Source organism: Vidua chalybeata, chromosome 3 (assembly GCF_026979565.1).
Source record: "Vidua chalybeata isolate OUT-0048 chromosome 3, bVidCha1 merged haplotype, whole genome shotgun sequence".
Taxonomy (NCBI): domain Eukaryota; kingdom Metazoa; phylum Chordata; class Aves; order Passeriformes; family Viduidae; genus Vidua; species Vidua chalybeata.
Window position 1 is genome coordinate 12,055,788 of NC_071532.1, and position 19,715 is coordinate 12,075,502.

Here is a 19,715-nt window from a genome sequence, read left to right on the forward strand (position 1 = left end):
AAAAAGTTTTGTGTATATTATATTTTGCTTTATTGCATCCCTATTGTTGTTAGAATAATCTCATGCTATTAAAGAATAAACTAAGAAGCTTACACTGTATAAACCAAACTGAGCTCTTGTTTTCCTTCAATTACATTGGATTAGTAAATTAGAGTAGATTAGCAAAATCCTTCTACACTAAGAAGCTTAAAAATGGAGGCAGATAATTGATTTTAAAAAAGTAATTTCATACTTGCATTTTACAGGGAGAGTAGTGTGCTTGAAGTAGATTTTGTCTTGTTTTTAGCTTTGAGTTTGGGCTGAGAACCCAATTGTAGTAGAAAAAGAATGGAGTTGTTAGTGAGGGACAGAGTCCTTTTGCACTGACAGGGGTTTGGCCTTTGTTTTCAGGATTTCCTTTCAGTACTGAAGCCAGGCTGTTCTTTTCTCCACTGTGAATTCAGTTTTGCAGTAACAAATGATGTGGTGAGTTTCTGGGAGCTGAATGCTGAGACTAAACCATATTTATTTCTCATAGCTAGAGAGGTTTCAAAACCAAGAGCAAATCTGTCCTGTGTAATAAGTCTTTCTTAGGTGGGTCAAGAGGTCTCACAATAAAGGTTCACCACATGCATTTTTATTAATTATTGGAAAACTCTAGAGTAGAAAGCCTAAAATACGACAAGCTATACATGAAAATGCTTCTTAGTCACATTTGTGACAAAAAATAGGAAAGTTTTTTGCTGTCATTGCACCTAGAGTTCATACCATGATTCACAACTGATTTCAGTGTCAGGAAAATGAATCATTCTCTGGTAATTTTGTGATGTCAGGAAAATAGTGTATCTAGGGATGTGTCCAAATAAACTTTTTTGCAGCATTCCATGCGGTTCTAAACAGCAAATGCTTTTTCTGTAGCAGCTGCTTGTTACTGCTCTTTTAGTTTGTCTGCCATCAGCCTTTGCAAATTGTTTTACTGCTCCCACCCAGTCCTGAGCTGTGCAGTTTTCTCAGTGCTGGAAGTTTGGCTGCAGTTTTGTTCAGCAGAACTTCCATGTTCTCTTCCTCACATCTGGATAGCAGCAGGCAGCTCCCACAAGATGTGGTGTGTCGTTGGTGCCTGAGTTACCAAACCATGGATGTGACCCGGGGGCTGCTTCGGACCCCCCGGCCATTTACGGCCACATTAAGCCCTGCTGCTGCAGAAGGTCTCTCACACACGCTTTACCTGTTCTTAGTCAAAGGGTATATATTCATTTTTATAAAATGTGTATGTGCCTGGTTCTTTCCTCAGATGTAGGGGGTAGTTGTTGATTCCCAGTGAGCTGAAAAAGGTAACAGCTCTGCAGCCATTTGACTCCTAGGAAGTCCTAGGTGTATTCTGTCAGAAGCTGTCATACTGCACCTGATGAAGAATGAGGCATGGATGGATGGAGAGCAAACCTTTCTGTTCTGCTGGTGCAGTTCCTGAAAGAGTCACTGGTTATTTGGCTTCTGAAAACCTGCATGTTGAATATTCTGTTGTCATTTTTATCTCAGTGACAGCTCAAACTGTGGTGGTATTGCTTATGACTTACTTAAATATTCTCCTTGTCTGAGAGATAATTACTTATTTCCATTGTGTTACTACATAATGGAATTATGTATTACTGCATAACCTGTTTTTCTTCTTGTAGTTTCTGCAGTCTATGATTCTACCCTTAATTTTAGAAATAATGAAAATCCAACATTGCTGGGAGTTCTAAATGGAAAGAAGTATCATGCAGATTTATATGTAAGGCAAGTAATCCATATTTTAATTCCTTTTAAGCAGGAGCATGTACTTGAAGTCACACTTGGTCAAATAAGGGAATGTTTTCAAGTGGGTAACAGAAGGAAGATCTCTACTAACCTGGCATAGCATGGAAATTGCTTTTCACAATTCAGGGTAGCTGCTTACCCATCCTGAAAAGCTGATACAGGCAGGGTAAACCTCATGGCTAAATTTGTTTTGGCAATTAGTTGGGGACTATCACAGTTTTCTTCATAATCTCCTCAGTATTTGCTTGTTGAAGTGCTGTAGGTGTCACACAAGTAAAGAAAAGGTGAAAAATGTAATGAGTCTTCTGTCAGATAATCTGTCTGTATAATGCACATGCTGTTCATGAAAGTCAAAGTATTTAATATTCATCAATTTCTGCTGTTTACCATTGGCAGGCGGATTCCACTAGAGGATGTCCCAGAAGATGAGCAGGAATGTTCTACCTGGCTCCACAAACTATATCAAGAAAAGGTTGGATTTTTATCAAGACAGCATTTGTGAGCCACTAGTGCTCGGTTATTTATAGTGCTAGTAGACCTTTACAGTGTGCATGTGTAGTGTCCTAATTTGGCAGCTTGGGGTGAGTTGGTTTGTTTGGTTTTCAGGGTAAGTGCTCTGTTTCTCTACATGCAAACTGATCCTGTGCTGCCAGATATGATTGCTTTCATTTTGTGCATAGAGCAACAGGAAGAAAGCTTAAACAAGCCTTTCTAGAGCAGTTTTAAGCCTCTTCTTTAGAAAGTAGCATAAGGATACAAAAATCAAAATTGTCTTACCACCTTCTGATTAGTAGAAAGATCCCCTTCCCCTAGAAGACACATTCTAAATCAAGAAGTAATTTGCAGGCTAAATAAGATATTTTCTTTAGTCCATTATAATTTTTGTCCCTGGGTTTACCCTACCTTTTTTACCAAGGCAGACATCCACCATTAAAAGGACAGGCTGATAAATTGTTTTCACACTGTGGGTATAGAAGACAATTTAAGATTCCTAATTTCATAGGATTGGGAGAGACTAATTATTGTGTTTCTAGATGCCCAGTGGTTTGGGTTTTTTCTTTTTTTTTTCTTTGCAAATACTTTCATATGAATCCTTCCTCTTTCCAAATCTGTTTCTTCTGGGCTGTTTTTAGAATGTTGAGATAGTTGTTGGGGGATGTGTTTTTTGAATGCACACAGCAATCCCATTTCAATCTCTGGGAGTCATAGGTATGCACAGCATGAGGGCCTGGCAGCTCACTTTTGCTTCAATACCTTGATCAGAGTTATATATTCAGACTGGTATGCAGCAGTGCTTTGCATTTAGAAATTATAGAATATAGCTATGCTCTGGTTTCCTCTCACTGGGACAGCAAAATTCTGCTCTGCCATTTGTCCTGCTCTTCCCAGGACACCACATTAGCATTTTTGTATTGACAGTGCCCTGGCAGTTCTCAGTTTCAAACCATGACTGTTTCTGGTGTAATTCATAGCTCCTCTAAGCAGCTTGCTTACAGGAATGTGGAAAGTAAATGTATCTTGAGGCCTCACTTGAAGGTCTATTCCCTTTGCCTCTGATCTCCCTACTCATAGTTTGTGCCCCTAACACCCAATTCAGGCACAGCCCCCAGCACCTTTGCAGAAAAGCAGGCTGTTACCCACGGGCCCATGTACTTGTAAATGGTCCTTTTGCTCAGCATTGCAGAAGTCCACTTTCTGCTACTATGACTTGGTAGCCCTGTTTCATGACCCTGAGAACTATTCAGACATCTGCAAGACAAGAGCATAAGTGTGAATGCGGTGATTGTTTTCCTCAATCCTTTATTACATAGTTGCAGTAATTCACTCCAAGATCTTTCTGTTATTCCTTCTTTGGCAAACACTCAGTTGCTTCTAGTGCTAACAGAGATTACATCTATCCTTCATAATATATTGTACAATAGATCATAGTATTCTTCATATCTGTTCTTCATGACAACTTCATCTGCTGGTTGGTTAAGTCTCTGGTTTCCTATTTAAGTAGAGGAGTGAAGTTTTGCATCAAGGAGTGAAGTGTGCAGTGTTCAGTTCTCCATTCCATTAAAACCTTTTTTGGTTATGTGAATGTTTTTGATTGATTAAGGCTGGAGGGAGTTGTTTGTTTGTATTTTGGTTTGGGATTTTTGGTGATGATTTTAGTTTTTCTCTGAGGGCAGCATGTTTCTTTTTCTCCAGCTGTTTTACTTTAGTGAAACTTACTTCATGGCAGCCATTCCTGGTTTACTGAAGCCCATGTCTTTGTAAAATCAAACTGGCAGAATATAGAGCAGGGACAACTTCTTCCAGAGTTCTGAGATGGTGAAAGCCCACCTGCAGAGTAAAAATACAATTTTGTTTCACCTTTCTGCCCTGCATCTTAGAAAGGTAACGGGCTCTTAGGTCGGATAACAAAAAGCAGTGCCTGCCCAGGTGCTGTTTCCAGAAATTAATTATGTTTAATTAATTAATTCTAATTAATTCAGAGTTATTATTCAAAGGGCAGTAATTCATTGCAAGACACACACTCATTCCCTGCTTTGTCTGTTTTGGTTGCAGCACTTCACTTGCTGTTTCAAAGTAAGACAAGATGTGCATGCTACTGGAAAGCACAGACCCTATTTTAACACGCATTATGGTTCCCTGTGCTGTTGCTTATTCTCAAGAAGTTTAATAATTTTGCAGTGGTTTCTCAAGACTCATATACAGTGTACTGAATTATGCTGTAGTAGCATGATTTAGTGGCTGGAGAGTGCCACAGGTACTGAGGTCAACGCCTGTGCATCCAAGATGATCAGGACTGCAGAGCTGTTGGACTGAGTAATGAAATTAGCAGTTACTGGACATGAAGGGACACTGATTTTTTTTTTTAATTTATTTCCCCATATTGACATTAGTAAAGGAGTGATAATCTTTGAGAAAATCTTACTCCATTGTTTTTTACCTCCTTGTCTGATCTCACCTACATGTACCTCCATCTGAGCTACTTCTCTGTGGGAGCCTGTTGTGTTTATGTTCTTGCTACTTTATCACTTCATTCTTTGGCTTAGTCACTGCTACAAATGCAGTTGAACAGAGTCCTGCCAGATGAACAGTGGCATTGTGCTGCTGCTCTAAACCAAACACTGTTCTCCTTCCTTTTCCAGGCTTACAGTAAGCACCATCTCCATATGCTTCTTCCTCACCAGGGGTAGATCTTGTCCTTCCACATATGGCCACCACTGTATCAGTTAGTTCCAAATTATGACAGAAGTTTAATTGGGGTTGCACATTGCCTTCTCTTATTATTTCTTTTATTTTTTTAAACTGCTATTGCTAGAAAGGCTCCCTTTGACTTTAATAAGGACTGGGTTGAGGATCTTTTTGCCAGGTCTAAAGAGGTAATATGTAGTAGCCACAACTCTGCTCATTCTTTCCTGTTTGTTTTCTTTTTTTAACCTCCTTTTAGCCTCAGTGCCTGAAGTAGAAGTTCTGCTTGAGAATCTTAATTTCCATTAAAAAGAGAGCAAGCTTCTAGTTCTTCTTGCTTGTAAAAGAAACTTGGAAAACAGGGCCTGAAAATATATGCAGAAATGTCCTAGGGAATCAGCAAAGCCTAACTGAAGAGAAGTGTATAGAACGCCAGTGTTTGGGAACAAAGAATATATTTTTGGATACTTGTTCTTTGTGGGCTTCCTCACAAAGGGGCAGCAGCATACCTCTGCCATCAGACCTCCTGGTGGAACAAGGAGGAGGACTCCAGTTAGCCTCTCACAAGGAGATGGATGTTCCCTGATTTCTCCTCACTGCATTACTCCTCCCCCTCACTGTCTGAAGTAACTTAAATTTGGTGGAGGCAATAGAGGGAGCATGTTTCCACGTCAGAATGTGATACCTGCGTGGATGGAATTTATTACAAACTGAAAAGAAGCTCTGTGGGCAGAGGCATGAAAGGAACCTAATGTGAGTAAGGTGATTTGGGGAAATGGTGACGTCTATTATCTATTTAAAGTCTGTCTTGTTGCTGGGTATCGTAGGCACCCTCACAAAAGCTCTCAAGACTGATGAACCCATAGATGCCTTTGCATGTGAATGAATGTATTTAAGAGTAAGGAATCATGACTGAAGAGCTGTTCCCCACAACAGTGGGAAATGTGGTGGAGCTGTTGGCTTTGACATTGTTTTGCCTTTTGCATTTGTTTTCCATCTGTCTCAAGCCTCTCAGTGAGGTGTGGTCAGTGGTTTTGCTGCCCCTCATGCCATGCAGAGCCAACAAAGAAAACCCTGCTGTGCTGGTTTCAAGCAAGCCTGTCCTGCTCTCTGTAGTAGCAGGCCCTCTAATGGCAATGCCAGCAATAGTCAGGAATTCTTCACTTTCCTGGGTATTACCAGTATTTGGAAACATAACTGTATGTAGTAAGTTGAGTTTTCTAATGATGAAGCTCTGTGTTCTAAAGCAATCTTCACTGCACTGTGAAGAAAACTTCATACACGGTGAACTCTGTTGAAGATGGCTCAGTAATTGGCCACAGTGATCTCACTACAACCCAGCTCACATGAGTAAAACACTTAAAATTTTTGTAATCTCAATAAAGTTAGTACAGTGCTTTAATTACTGCATAATCCCTTAAAAGCTGAATGTTCATTTTGAAATAGATAAAGTGATAACAGCTTGTAATTGCTTAAGTTGCTGTCAAGTAAGTAAAGAATTGTTTGTGGCAGCTGGAGTGTAAGTGTAAAGTCATAGCATAGTAGAAAAAAATAGTCTTTTGGTTGATTAGTCTTGGCTTTCCTAGAAATTTTAGAAACCAAAAATCCTTTCTTTAAATAAATATCATACTTCATTCTGATTCTTTTTTTTATGTCAGTCCAATGCTGACTTCATTAATCAACCAGTTTTTTTGTGATAACACAGATTAATAGATAACAGATTAATAATCTTTGCTTTTAACAAGGAGGGAGGGGCTTTTTTCCCCTACCCATTTTTGATATCTTGGGTTGGTAAGATCAGTGAAGGCAATGCTATTCACCCATGTGGGCTATAGAGGAAGGTACTGAATTCAAAGTCTCCTGTGCTTTAAAAAACAGCTGCTACAAAACAGAAAAAAACTACACCCACCCCATTATCTTCCTTGTATTATACTTAAAGGTCAAGTCATTTGCTCAAACCAGTGAGAGATTTTGTGCTGTTTACACACTAAACTGCCTCTAGGGAGGTTCAGCAGCCAAACTTCCTACCACAAGCATCATGAGAACAAGGTGAACAAGACTACATCCATGGGACAAAGGCAGGAGGGGGTGGTGTTCTTCAGAGTGCAGGACAAAATGATGCCTGGTCACCTTTTCTGACAGGTTTGTGGATGCTGTTTGGGAGCAGCAGTTGGAGAAAACAAGAGGGAATAGAGGATGCTGCTGAGTATGGAGCCCAGACACTTCCCTGGCTTACCTGCAGTGCTTGGGCAGTGGCTATGGCTCCTGCAGGAGGTTCAGCAGTGATGTCTGCACTGCTGCAGGAGTGTATATCCCATCATCCCTCCTGTTTTCCTAGGCTGTTATGCTCTCCAGGTATGGCACTTTTCAGGCTGCTGTGTGTAGGAGAAAGAAAGTATTCACACATCAATGTATGCTCCCCCTTTTTTTTTTTTTTTTTTTTTTTTTTGACTCTGTGTTCATTGACTTCAAAGTACAAGCTTTCCAGCCATCAGCTGGTCTTTGATCTTCCCCTGTGGTTACAAGCCTCCAGAAGGAGGAACATCAAAGCCAGGAATGGCTAGTTTTGTTGGCAGATGGGAATTTAATTGTTGCCCTCCTTTGTTCTACTAGGATGCATTCCAGGAAGAATATTACCGCACAGGAACCTACCCAGCAGTCCCTACAATACCACCCCGTCGACCATGGACACTTTTGAACTGGCTTTTCTGGGCCTTATTGCTGCTATATCCTTTGTTCCAGCTGCTCATCAACATGATCAACAGTGGATCATCACTGACGCTGGCTAGTTTTGCATTTGTTATTATAATAGGTAAGTTTTCTGATACAAATTGATTACTTACAGTGTAACTGTAATAGGATTTAGTAAGATTTGCTAAATATAAGGATGACTTGTGAATTCAACAACCCATCTAATATGTCCACTCTAGCCTGCACTAGGTTAAAAACATTCTATTTTTGTTTATTTTTTTATAGTTGTACTGTTTTTTGTAAGAGCTGCATACAAAATTTTCTGTTTCTGTAGAATTCGAACAGTGACTTCTCGGTGGGTTGCCTACAAAAGGCTTTCTTTTCTTGTGTTGTGTGCTGCTGTGTTCTACTTAAAATGCTTAGAAGAGAAGCACAAGGATAATTTATTCCTCTGAGAATGCTTTTGTCTAATCATAGTCTGATGTGTCATGCACTGGTAATCCACAATTCATGATTTAAGCACAGCCTGTTGTGCCCATCTACTCTGACTTACGTAGCACAGGGCATGGACTGTCACAAGTGATTCCTACAGTTCCTGTGGCAGTTCTGAACTGCCTTGGTTCATATTTCAACTAGTATGATATTTAAGACAAGAAGGAAAACAAAACAAGGACCTGGCCCAAAGAAAGGGAGATCTTATTTGGTGTTCTTCATGGAAGCAGAAACCAGGTCAGTTTAGCAAATTGCATCATATCTGGGTGTCTGTGATTGAGTGCTGGTTTGAAGAATAAGTTCCCTTCCAGAATAAGCCATACATTTTTAAAGCAAATACTGTCTGTTATTGCACTGACCATCACAGGTATTTATTACTTCATTGCCTTCACATCTGTGTTTATTACAAGCAAGCTTGGAAAAAGAAACAGAACTTCACAGTCTTCCTGGCTCTGAGAGAACTTGGATATAGAGCTGACTTTAAAAGCCATGTCCAGAATAACAGCACAGAGGAGATAGGAAAATGTGGAACGTTTCCTTGTCTCAGAAGTGGATCTCTACTCTCTACCCAGGAAATTGTTCCTAGCATATAAGATTTCTTTGCATTCTCAGAAGTCTGAATCTTGAGATAGATTGATCAAGATTAACTAACAACCATCCTTTTAGCCATCTGTGAAGAGTTTGATGTGGTAGGTACACAATACTCTTTTTCAGAAACTGCCCACCAAACAAATGCTTCTTATAGAGGTAATTGGAAAAGGAACAGTTTGTGTGTGTGTGTGTATGTGTGTGTGTGTGTGTGTGCGTGCATGCAGGCAGGAAATTTCCTTCATGATGGTTTGAGCCAGAGGAAGGAAAATGAGCAAGGATAAGGGCCAGCATAATAGTTGGTACATTAGGTGGGCAGGGCAGAGGAAAAAAGAAGGGAATCCTGAGCTCTTTTTTTCATCTGGAGAAATTGTTGGTGCTTATTACCCTGGAAATGCTTTGTGTAAAATGTGTAAGAATTCCTTGGGGCAACTACAACTTAAAAGCCTCTTTTTCCACCCACCTTGCTTGTTGGAAGTCATAAGCAGTGCCCCCTTCCCCTTCTCTGACTGGTGAAGAGGATGGGAGCGTAGAGTGAGCACTGTGGTTGGAGTGTGCTAGGAATGGGAGGCAATGGGTTCAAATCCTTGTCCCTTGCAGAGAAAGGTGAATCAGCCTCCCCTGTGCTCCTTTGCAAAGTGGGTAAACAGCAGTGGGTGGGATGAGGTGTGACATTGTAAATGCTACTGCCTGGCAATTTGCTCAAGAGGACATTTGTTCTGCCTTTGGAAGAAATGCTGGCACAGTCTGTTGGCACTGGATTGTGGAATGATGGCCTAATGCTGCACTGAAGTGTAGCTATTGCAAAATGGTTTGAATTTCTCATCTTTCCTTCAGTATTTTCCTCTTAATTCAGTTTCTCCACTCAGCAGACTGGTTGGTTGGGTGCCATTTCAAAGTGCTTCATGCCTTGTGTACCCTCCACAGGGAGCCTCACACCATTATTCAGGGTTTCTGGAGTTTAACCTCAGGGCCGACTGCTTTACTGCTTGGCACTGTAGCATTTGTGATGGTTTTGGATTTAGCCCTTTACCATTCAGCTGAGTGACACTACAGCCCCTCACCCTGCACCCTAAGCCTAATACAATTTTGCCATTAGTGACCTAGGTCACATTTTTGTTTATCAAGAAGTGAAAGAAAGAACCTGTAAAGGAAAAAAGCTATGATGCTAGCAAGAATAGACAGCAAGAATGACCTTCTTTTCATTTCTTTCTCCTTTTCTTGTTCCCCACATATCTTTCTTCTGCTTCTAGCCACAAGGAAATGTTAATAAGCAGGCTGCTCTGAGTCTTCTCTTGAATGCAGTGATAATCCAAAGGATTTATTCTCAGGTTATCTGGATCTACCAGAAGGCTGCAGCAGCATTGGGTGTGAGCTCCCAGGCTGCCAAAGCTCAGCAGAGAACACCTCGAGGGTGTGTGATGTGCTTTGCTGCTCCATACATGCCTACCCTGCCTGTGGGCTGGTGCAGCTTGCAGCCCTCTGCTGGCTATGCAGCACCTCTGTGCTCAGCAGCATCTCAGTTCTCATTCCACACCTGGAGTGACTAATCCCAAAGAGCCTGCACTTGCCTGGGATTTACCCTGCAGTGGAGGACCCGTGGTAGAGGCTGCTGCCCGATCAGACTCAGCCACCTTTTGCTGATGAGCAGGGAATGAGAAAGATGATGTCACTTATGAGCAGATAGCAGCCACTGAGAAGCTGTGGAGGGAAGAGAGTCCATGGGAGTGGAAGAAAGCTCAGCCATTAGTCAAACCAAACAAATCACAGAGCTGGTTTATCCTGGTCGCTTAAAACTGGATGTGTCATTATGTGCCAAAAGAGCAACAGTTATCTTAGAATGTTGCAGTCTGTTTCTGTTTTGCTATATTCCTTTAAAATCAATGTTATTGCTAGTTGGGAATAATTGGTCTCTTTCTGTGGAAGCAGGAAGAAACATCCGCCCAAGCTGTCACGTTGACTTTTGTAGCCAACAGCTGAGTTTCTGTAGGAAGGCCATTCTCCCCTAACTGTGTCCTGTATCCTAAGGGGGATCTGTGTCATGAATGTTCTGGATGTATTTTAGTCTGCAGTTTGTCTCCAGCTTTAGGCAAGGGCTCCAAAGTGACTCCTGCAGTGGCTGGGAGACAGCAGAGCATGGGCACAAATGCAGCTTGGAGGTTGTGGCTCTTGGTGGCAGCTGGAACTGTCTGCCCAGCCCAGCCAGTGCGTAGCAAAGCAGGGAGGACTGTGTTTGCTGCCTTTACAGTGGGAGTGGTAATTGGTACCTGGTGGCTTAACAATGTAAAAGGAAGGTTTTTTTGCAGACTGGAGGGATTTATCAGATGAATGACAAAATCAGCTCTTCCCATTGCTCCTAGCAGACCTTTTCTCACTGTTTGTAACTGAAGCACACGGGTAGTGGTTTGTTTTTTTTCTATGGCACTTTGACAGCTCACCTGATACTCCAGAATCAGGAACTTTACTGCAGTCCCTAATAGCCCATTGTAGTAGATTGCTGGTTTTAAGGGTGGGTTTCAGTACCTGATAGAGGTGCAGATAAGCACAAAATAAACCTTTTGTGATTGAGCAGAGTGAAGGACCTAGGAGGTCCTTTTACCTGGTACCCTCTGCATTGTTTCTAGATTGTGATTTGTCCTTTGGATAAATGACAGTCTGTCCTTTGGATAGATAAGTTTCTGCTTATTGATAAGTTTCTGCTTATTCCTTTGGATAGATAAGTTTCTGCTTATTCTGCTCTCCAGTAAAACACTGACTGGCTTGTAAGTAACTGGCTGTTCAGGTGGAAAGAGCTCTAAGAAAAATGCTCCACTTGAGCTGGAGTGGAAGGACGGTAATCCCTCAGACCATAACTCTGAGATCTAAGAATGAATAACCAATGTATGTACAGCTCTGCTTGGTTCAGCTCAAACTCTTTCAGCCCTAAATAAATGACATTCTTTATACTGTGAATGCTGTCCTCTTGTGCTTTGCTGTGCAGCAGTTTGGCTGTTTATACTCCCAACAGACATCACACTGTGCTTGTACCTTACTGCTGCTCTGGGACTGGAAGCCCTTTGTGAAACTACTTGAATCAATGCAAGGCAGTTGATGCTCCAGAGGATAAATGCTCACATAGTTTGAGGGACAAAAGTGTTCTGAAAAATAGCTTTAGTTCACAGGACACATGGCAAGAGATGTAGGTACTTAGCTCACAACAAAGATTTAAAACTTGGTGCTGATATTTTGGTACTGAAGCAGTAAGCACGTCTGTCAAATGTCAGTATCTGTATTTGACAGCAGCTTTTTTTCCTCCTCCTCGTGCTTCCCCAGTCTCATTTGGCTTCAAAGAACCAAATGCTGCGTTGCCTTTCATGTTTTGGTAACTTGTGTTGAGGAGGACACCCACCCTTCATGCTCTAGAAGTAATTAACTGTAAAGCTGTCAACAGCAGTTAAGAGGGGAATGTATGCAAAAGATGAGGGGGTTTTTAAAGGGAGCAGCAGATATTGCATATTTAATGCTAAAAGCACAGTGGCATCTGGGCTGATGGCACGGGGCCAGCAGCTACATATCAGTTCTAGGCGAGAGAAGTGTTCCCTCTGCACCGAGTGCAAGTAGTGATGAGCCAGCTGGGAGGCCGTGGGAGCTGCTGTGTGTGTGCTGGCACTGTGTGGGTGGGATCACACTGCAGACCTGGGGACAGCACGGTGTCCAGGAGCGGAGTGTGGACCACAGGGCTGCAGCATGGTGTGACCTGGGCAGCGAGGCTGGCGATGCCTGCAGGCTGAGATGAATGGAAGGTGAGGAGGGGACAAGCCAGCAGGGTTGTAATAAGTTTTACAACAGGATACAAAACATGTGCAGGATCTTCCCTGTGTCGATTCTGCCTTTTGGTGGAGGTGCCAGATAGTCTGGCCTTTCAGCCTGGTGCCTAGAAATTGGGGGATTTGGGGTGGGTTGTTTACTTTTTTTATGTGAGTGTGTTGCTTGTTTCTTCACCTTTATAGTATGTAGGATAGGCCCTCAATGGAAATGTCTACCATTCATACAGTCTTTAGTTGTACAAATCTCAATTTCAATGCATAACCTATATAACTCAAGTGCAAACTATATGTGGCAAATTTTTATGCCCCTGCCTGCTGTGCTGCTTATAGCACTTGCTATGTAGTATAAAAGGCAGGGCAACAGATAAGAAAAAAATTCTGAGGTTTTTTTTTTTTTTTTCCCTAAGAGAAAAGGTGGAAATCCTTTGAGCTAAGGTTTTGCTGAGGGATGAGCTACTATATGTGGAGGTGGTGATTTTCTTGGAGCTAACACGTGTTCCAAGAAAGAGATTACACTCTTGGCTCTCTTGACTGTGTCAGCTCAGCCCTCGAAGCCCCTGGCACTCCAGCAGGCAGAGCAGGTCCTGCATCTTTTGGATGCTGAGTAATGGTGGGCACAAAGATGCAGAATCTCAGTTACCTCAGTTTGCTGTGGAGTACTACAAAGATGCTTCAGCCAGTAGCTTCTCTCATGCACTTCTCAGGGTGGTCTTAAACACTCACAGCTATGAAGTTAGGCACTGCTGATGTGAAGGTATCTCTCAGGTCTGCACTGAAGCTCCAGGAGAGCTGTGGCGAGGGGGCAGTGCAGGGACAGACAAGTGAGGCAGCCCAGCCTTACCCCACTTTGCTTCCACACGCTTGGCAAACATTAGCAGTCCTCTTCTCCTTGTACCCCACTTTCCCCAGGGTGCTGAGGGTTACAGGGTGAAATGGGGATAGAAGGTAGTGGCAGCGTCTGCCAGGGAGCAAAGGACAAAAAAAGACAACTGCTGAATTAGTTGTTTTTTGTGTCCAGGCATTCTTGGAACTGGATGAAATCCCCAGTATGGTGTGTGGGTGCTGGAACAGCTGCTTTTATTTATGTTCTGTGTCCATCTCCAGATGCTGTTTCTATACCTTGTGGTAAAAATCTTAATGATTTCATGCTTACTGTTATGTTATGACCCCAGACTGCAGGCTCCACATTGGATTTTTCTCTTGTGCTCCCCAGCTCATGGCCAGTTAAATGTCAGAGATGGTTTTCTTTCTTTTTCTCTTGTCTGTCTATGAGAGTGAAGCCCTTTGCTTGTCTCAATGGTGTGTGTTTCTATTCACGGACTGACAGTGGAGTGTAAGTGACAGAGAGGGCCCTGCTTTCCCGGCACCCACAGGACCTGAGGGCAGCCCCATGGGCAGACCAGCTTCCCAGTGTCCAGCCATACTGTCACATCACATGTGACTCATCCCTGGTATCCATTTACCACTTGCACTCTAAAAACTGCCAATTTACTGTCAAACTACACAGCATGAGTCTGTAGTGATGACTCTTCATGGCCCATGTTGTGCCAAGTAGCAGCTGGTAAAGCACAGGGCAGCACTGTTTACCAGCTGCCAGCCTCCTCCCCTTCCAGTGCTGAAGAGCAGCAAATGCCAGGACACGGCCTTCTATCAGCCGTGCGGTTCACAAGGGATGCCTGGTAGTGGGGTGAAACCTCTGGATTCTCTTGGTGATCTCAGGGACTGACTTAAGCATAACGAGTCCTTTGGCTGGTGAGAATCCAGAGTCGTCTTAGGGAAGTAAAGACTGATGGGAACAAGACATTAAGAGCACCTCACCTTACTGTCATCATCAGTCAGAAAGAGAGTGGGATTGGGAGGTTTGTGGCTTTCTTAGGTTTGTTTGGTTTGGGTTCATTTTTTTTTTTTTTTTGAAAGCATTCTGAGCAGAGAGAAGATGTTTGTGACTTCCTAATAGGTTTAGGCCTGAGACAAGTATGGCAGTTCTGAACATGTACAGTAGCTGAGCAGAAGCTTGAGGAATAAAAGATTTTGGGCAGCTGAGCCCCTTTACAAAGAAACCAGATGTGTGAGGGAAGGAGTTTAGGTTAAGTTGCATTCAACTTATTCACTTCAAGTGCTATAGATAAATAAATAAAATAATCCTTGCACATGCTGAATTATTACTGAATAATCTATAAAAGTCTTTTAAATTAACCTGTTTTCTTGTAATGGACCTTTTCATGAACTACCATTAACAAATACCACAACTTACATTTTTTTTGTTAATCAAAATCTGAAGTTCCCTTGCATTTGCTTGTGCTCTTTCACACGTGGGGCTGTTGAAAGCCAGCAGAATTCCCTTCCCGTGGCACGCAGGGCTGTGCACGCCTGTGACTCTCACACCCATCCTGGTTCCTTGTAGCCTCTTTCCTGCTGATGGGAGGGGATGTGTCCAGCCTGAGGCTCTTCCTTCATGAGATGCCATAGGCAAATAAGTTGATGTGGAAGTGTGGGAGCATCAAATGGACCTTTCATCTTTCATCCAAGGTCTCTTTCATGATGCTACATCAGTACAGATTTTCAGGCCAAGCCTCAAGCAGCTTTAACTGTGTTTGTTTTGCAGCTTCTGTTGGTGTCAGATGGATGATCGGGGTTACAGAAATTAACAAGGGTTCCACCTATGGCAACAATGACAACAAGCAGAAACAAAAGTAGCACCTTCAGAGACTGCTTCAATCCAAAGGGAACAAATGCAACTGCTGAAAACTCTTAAGTGCATATCAGTCCTTCAAGTGAGATCAGAGGATGAATAATTGCCGTGCATATCTGAATTTGTGCTCCTGTTGTTTTCCTCTGGGGTTTGGGCTGGATGACAAGCTGGAAAGATGCACTCCTTCGTATACTCTCAGCAACAGGTTTGCCCATGTGTGGTTGGTTTGTTTTCCTATGAAGTGTCTTAAGTTTTGAAGAAAAAAAAAAAAATTCCAGTGTGCTTGTATGAAGAGACTCTACCTGGAAACTAACCAGAGGTACAAGCTTTAATGTCAGAAGATTGTTACAAGATGATTAAACTTGATAGTTGTGTAGCTCATACAGTTTAACAACCATAATCTGTCAGTGTTTAAATACAGTGCAGCGGGATGCTGTGCTTGGTTATAGCAGTATTGGACTGAAGCAGCTCTGCTGAACTGGCAGAACTACAGTAGAGTTTTTGTACATCTAGAACTTTCTCCCACAGTGTGCACTACATGGGTCCTTCAAAACTTCAGCCAGACCCTGGACATCCAGACATTGGAGCCTGGCAGTAGCAGAAGCTGGATCAGAATTTGGCCTTGTGGCCTGAGCAGAGCTAAGTTACCCACTGCCCTCTCTTTCCCCAGGCCATACATCCAAGGGATAGCTGAAACTTGTAATTCTTCAGAGTAAATGTCTTTTTTAATTTGGAAAATTTGAAGTAGTAAAATTCCTTTTGGATTTAAATGTTACTTAAAATTCCAGGCCATCCTTACAATTTCAGAAAGAAAATATTTGGGCATGGTGTAGTGAAATAATGCAAAGTGTGTGTTACAATATATGCCCCATACCCATACTGTTGTGATCCTAATTAACCTGCTTGTCTGTCTTTTCTGATAAATTAGTTTACGTGGTGCCTCATAACAGTCAGCCTGAAGTAATAGTAAATTATTCTGAGGAGGATGGAGAACTAGGAGAGAGACCTAAGAGAGTGGGTATGCCTGATTTTTTTGTCTGTCTTGATTTGACACCCTTCTGAATTAAATAAAACTAGAATCAAGCTCTGAGGAAAGAGAGGTTGCTATGACATTCCCAGTACTGATTTCAGGGCAGCTGCCCCCTGTTTTTAAACTTCCAGAGTTAAGGATCTGCAGGTTACTAGAAATAACATGTTTAAAGCAGAAAAAAAAAAAAAAAAAAAAAAAAAAAGGAAAAGTGGGGACATTAACTAACAGCAAATATGATTGGAGAAAAAAAATCCCGATTTTTTAAAGTCTACAGATCCTGACACTGAGCAGTGGTGGTTGTGATTGACACTTTTAAAGATAGTCCATATTCACTCAGCATAGAGCCAAACCATGATAGTCTTTAGTGAGGAAAGTGAGTAGTCTTACTCTAGCAGCTGGTATAAAAACATTGCTCTTTTCATATAGTAAGACTGAGGCCAGAAGAAACAGGCTAGTACAACTATATGAATCATTCCATGAAATATGTATTTTCTATTCAGTACATCAGATAATCTAGAAACTCACCTTTTTAATATGCAGCATCTAAAAAGGTGAAGTAGTGATTTTAGCATGGGGCAATAAGTGAAGTTTAGGGATAGTGGAGGCAGTAACATTTACAACATGAGAGGGAAGGCATAGGCAGTGTGAGAGACTGCTTTCAAGGGCTTTTTGCCTCACACATCTTGTGCATACATGCATTCCCTATGTTCTGAAGCTTTCAGAAGCATGTCGTTCAATGTCATTAACAGACACATGGGCTCAGATGTTTTTAGAGCCCAAGAGTAGAAAATACTGTAATGTTTACAAATACTGCAATGTTTAGAGTGCCCTGTAACACTCTTTAACAGTGAAAAACTGAGCATTGCATCTTGTAGTAATGGTCAGGCACATAACAAGCCAGACCTGAAGCCACTGTACACAAGAGCTGGAAAATGGGTGGGAGGGGAGAAAGGAAAGGCCTCTCCAGGGTAGCATTTTACTGTGAACATTACCTGGCAGGCCCAGTGGCCTTTTCTCAGGGTGGTAGGTGAGCAGTTCTGGGCAGCAAATACATATTCCTGGAGTGACAGAGGCTGTTCTGCCTTCCTGAGAGCCACAGATATAATATGCAGTAAGGAAGACATCTGGCATTCCTTATGAATCTTAGTCCTTGCCCCTCCAACTGCGTGCAGTGCCCTTCTCCCAGAGGAAAGCACCAAACAAGTAAATACTTCTGAAAGAGTACCGAGATGATTTCATACCCATTTCCCTGGGACCAACTTTTAGAACAGGCTGAGGGCCAAACATGCCACTCCTGGATCCATCCTCCTAAGCACTTGTGCAAGTCCTGGCACACCACTGAGGCCCTTCCAGCACTCACTGACAGAGAAAGCTTAATGGTCCTTGCCAAAGTTAAATTCCTCCAGTTCACTGTATTAAAAGAATGACATAGGTTATTAGGAAGCAGTGTTTGCCCCTCATCCCCACAAGCAACTGTATGTTCTAAAACTGCCTTAACAAAATTAGTCTTAATGTTTGTTTATACAAAAATAAAAATATAAAAAGCTGATATGCAGTGAATGAGTTTTCTTTTGGTTGGCAAGAAAAAACTGGTAACAGTTTGTCACCTTTATCCTGACTCCTAAAAGCTGTCCACAGTTCCTGTTTGTGCTCAAGGGCACCTGAAACAAGGCAAGTGAGGACACAACTCAGATATTTCTGTTACACTGCAAAGTGAAGCACACAGCAAGCTGGGGGGGACACTTTTACTTCAGGTACTTTCATAGTCCTTTACTGAGGATGACAACATACTTCCCCTCCTATCACACAACTGAAAATAGAGCACTGAAAAGAGGGGGAAAGTCTTTGTTTAAATTTATCATTTTGAGAGCCTAAATAATGTGCACAGGGACATGTACAGCAAGGCTCATACTTTTCTAGATAGAAATGTCAGATTTTTTGGTACCTCCTTAACAACTCACTCCACACCTGTGATTAATCAAGGATTTGTGTATAAAGATGAGAGACAAGACACTAGAATATAAAACCAAATATTTAAAGCAAATTTTAAATTACCTATTTTAAATCTGAAGCTGTAAAAAGAATATGTAAACTTGCACTAATGTTTACAAGTAACAGGTTTAAGTCACCTGTTTGTAATAGCAAGTAAAAAAAAAAATCTACTAGATCATGCATTGCAGGTTATTTCTTCCAATTGCTAACCACTTCTAATTTCTCTTCCTTTTCTGAGGCTGATGACAACTGAGGTGTGGTGGGGAAATGAAAGCCCAGGATCAGAAGTCAGTTTTCGAAAAGTAACAGTAGGTTCTTGGTTTTGCCAAAGAGAGCACAAAAATCAGCTTGTAGAGTTCTCTTCTAGAAGACAAAAATGTCATGCAGAGCACTCCCTGTTCACAGTGCATACATTCAAGAAGTAGTTGTTCCTTAGATAAAAGGCAGTGTCAGGAATTTCCCATCACCCTCTTTTCTCAGAAGGCGATGAAAGGGGGACCCTTACTTCTGTTGCGTAAGAAGCACCTCACAGTACTCATCTTGAAACTTGACAAGACACTGCCTATTACAATACAAGAGCAGCTTAGTCCAGTTAGGTCAGCTTAGCAGTCTTATCCCAATATTGCAAAAAAGTTTAAAATGTGGCACAGTCCCACATTTATTTTTGGAAGAAAAACCCTTCACCAACATCTCCTAAAATAAACCATTTATTGAGAAAAACCTTTTTTTTAAATTTCATTAATCAGCCTTGTGCATAACAAATCCGAAGCTTGCCAAAAACAAATAAACAAAAACCCCAGTAAAAGTTCACAGTCAGTGCACTCAAACAGATTAAAAAACAAGGTCCATAACGCCTGATAACACTACAGCATTTTTCTGAACCTAGAGAGTTCAAAAATACTACATATTAACAATACGAGTTCTCAATCAAATGAGAAACAGGAGAAGGAACAAAAAGGGTATGGTCCATATACAGTAGTAATGGCACTTTCACTGAAACATGCAGCTTCTTCCAACTCGCGGACACGTCACATGAGCAACATGTGCCAAGTAAAATGTACAGGAGCAGCAGAGGAAGTGACACTGTCACTTGTGCAGTCTTCGTTAAGGTCAACTTTTATACTGTTTCTCAGCATAGTCTTTATGTAAATATTACATACAGTAGTGATTCAAATCTTGTCAGAATAGAAAAGGCCAGAGACTGAGTAACTTCATTCTTCATCTGTGCAAACCTGTGAAGGAAGCAAAAGGCAATTACTTCAGCCATCTCCCTCCTGCAGCAAGATGATAATGGATCCATTTCTTTAGCACCATCAACATCTTTGAAGTTTTTTTTCTCTCCCTTGTTCCACAACAATGCATTACAAGTGTTTGTATGGGAGTACTGACATTCCCACTGTTAACTGCATTCTTTAGGTGCCTAAAGCAGTGTCCACCTCTGATGGATGGGATTTGCTACAGC

At 41.8% G+C, this 19,715-nt stretch overlaps 2 protein-coding genes across 11 annotated transcripts in view; one reads left to right on the plus strand and one right to left on the minus strand.

Annotated features, from left to right (window-relative positions):
- The window catches only part of AGPAT4 (1-acylglycerol-3-phosphate O-acyltransferase 4), a 72,299-nt gene extending 54,489 nt beyond the window's left edge, over positions 1–17,810 (plus strand). For all 6 annotated transcript variants that reach the window (XM_053939051.1, XM_053939052.1, XM_053939053.1 and 3 more), the window contains 4 exons: positions 1,656–1,758; positions 2,176–2,251; positions 7,576–7,774; positions 15,145–17,810. In XM_053939051.1, coding sequence (XP_053795026.1) covers positions 1,656–1,758; positions 2,176–2,251; positions 7,576–7,774; positions 15,145–15,236 — 470 coding nt within the window. In that variant the 3' untranslated portion in view covers positions 15,237–17,810. The remainder of the gene's footprint in view (positions 1–1,655; positions 1,759–2,175; positions 2,252–7,575; positions 7,775–15,144) is intronic.
- Positions 17,811–18,944: 1,134 nt separating this feature from the next.
- Positions 18,945–19,715, minus strand: part of MAP3K4 (mitogen-activated protein kinase kinase kinase 4) — a 62,987-nt gene continuing 62,216 nt past the window's right edge. For all 5 annotated transcript variants that reach the window (XM_053938006.1, XM_053938005.1, XM_053938003.1 and 2 more), the window contains one exon: positions 18,945–19,485. In XM_053938006.1, the coding sequence (XP_053793981.1) occupies positions 19,465–19,485 (21 nt within the window). In that variant the 3' untranslated portion in view covers positions 18,945–19,464. The remainder of the gene's footprint in view (positions 19,486–19,715) is intronic.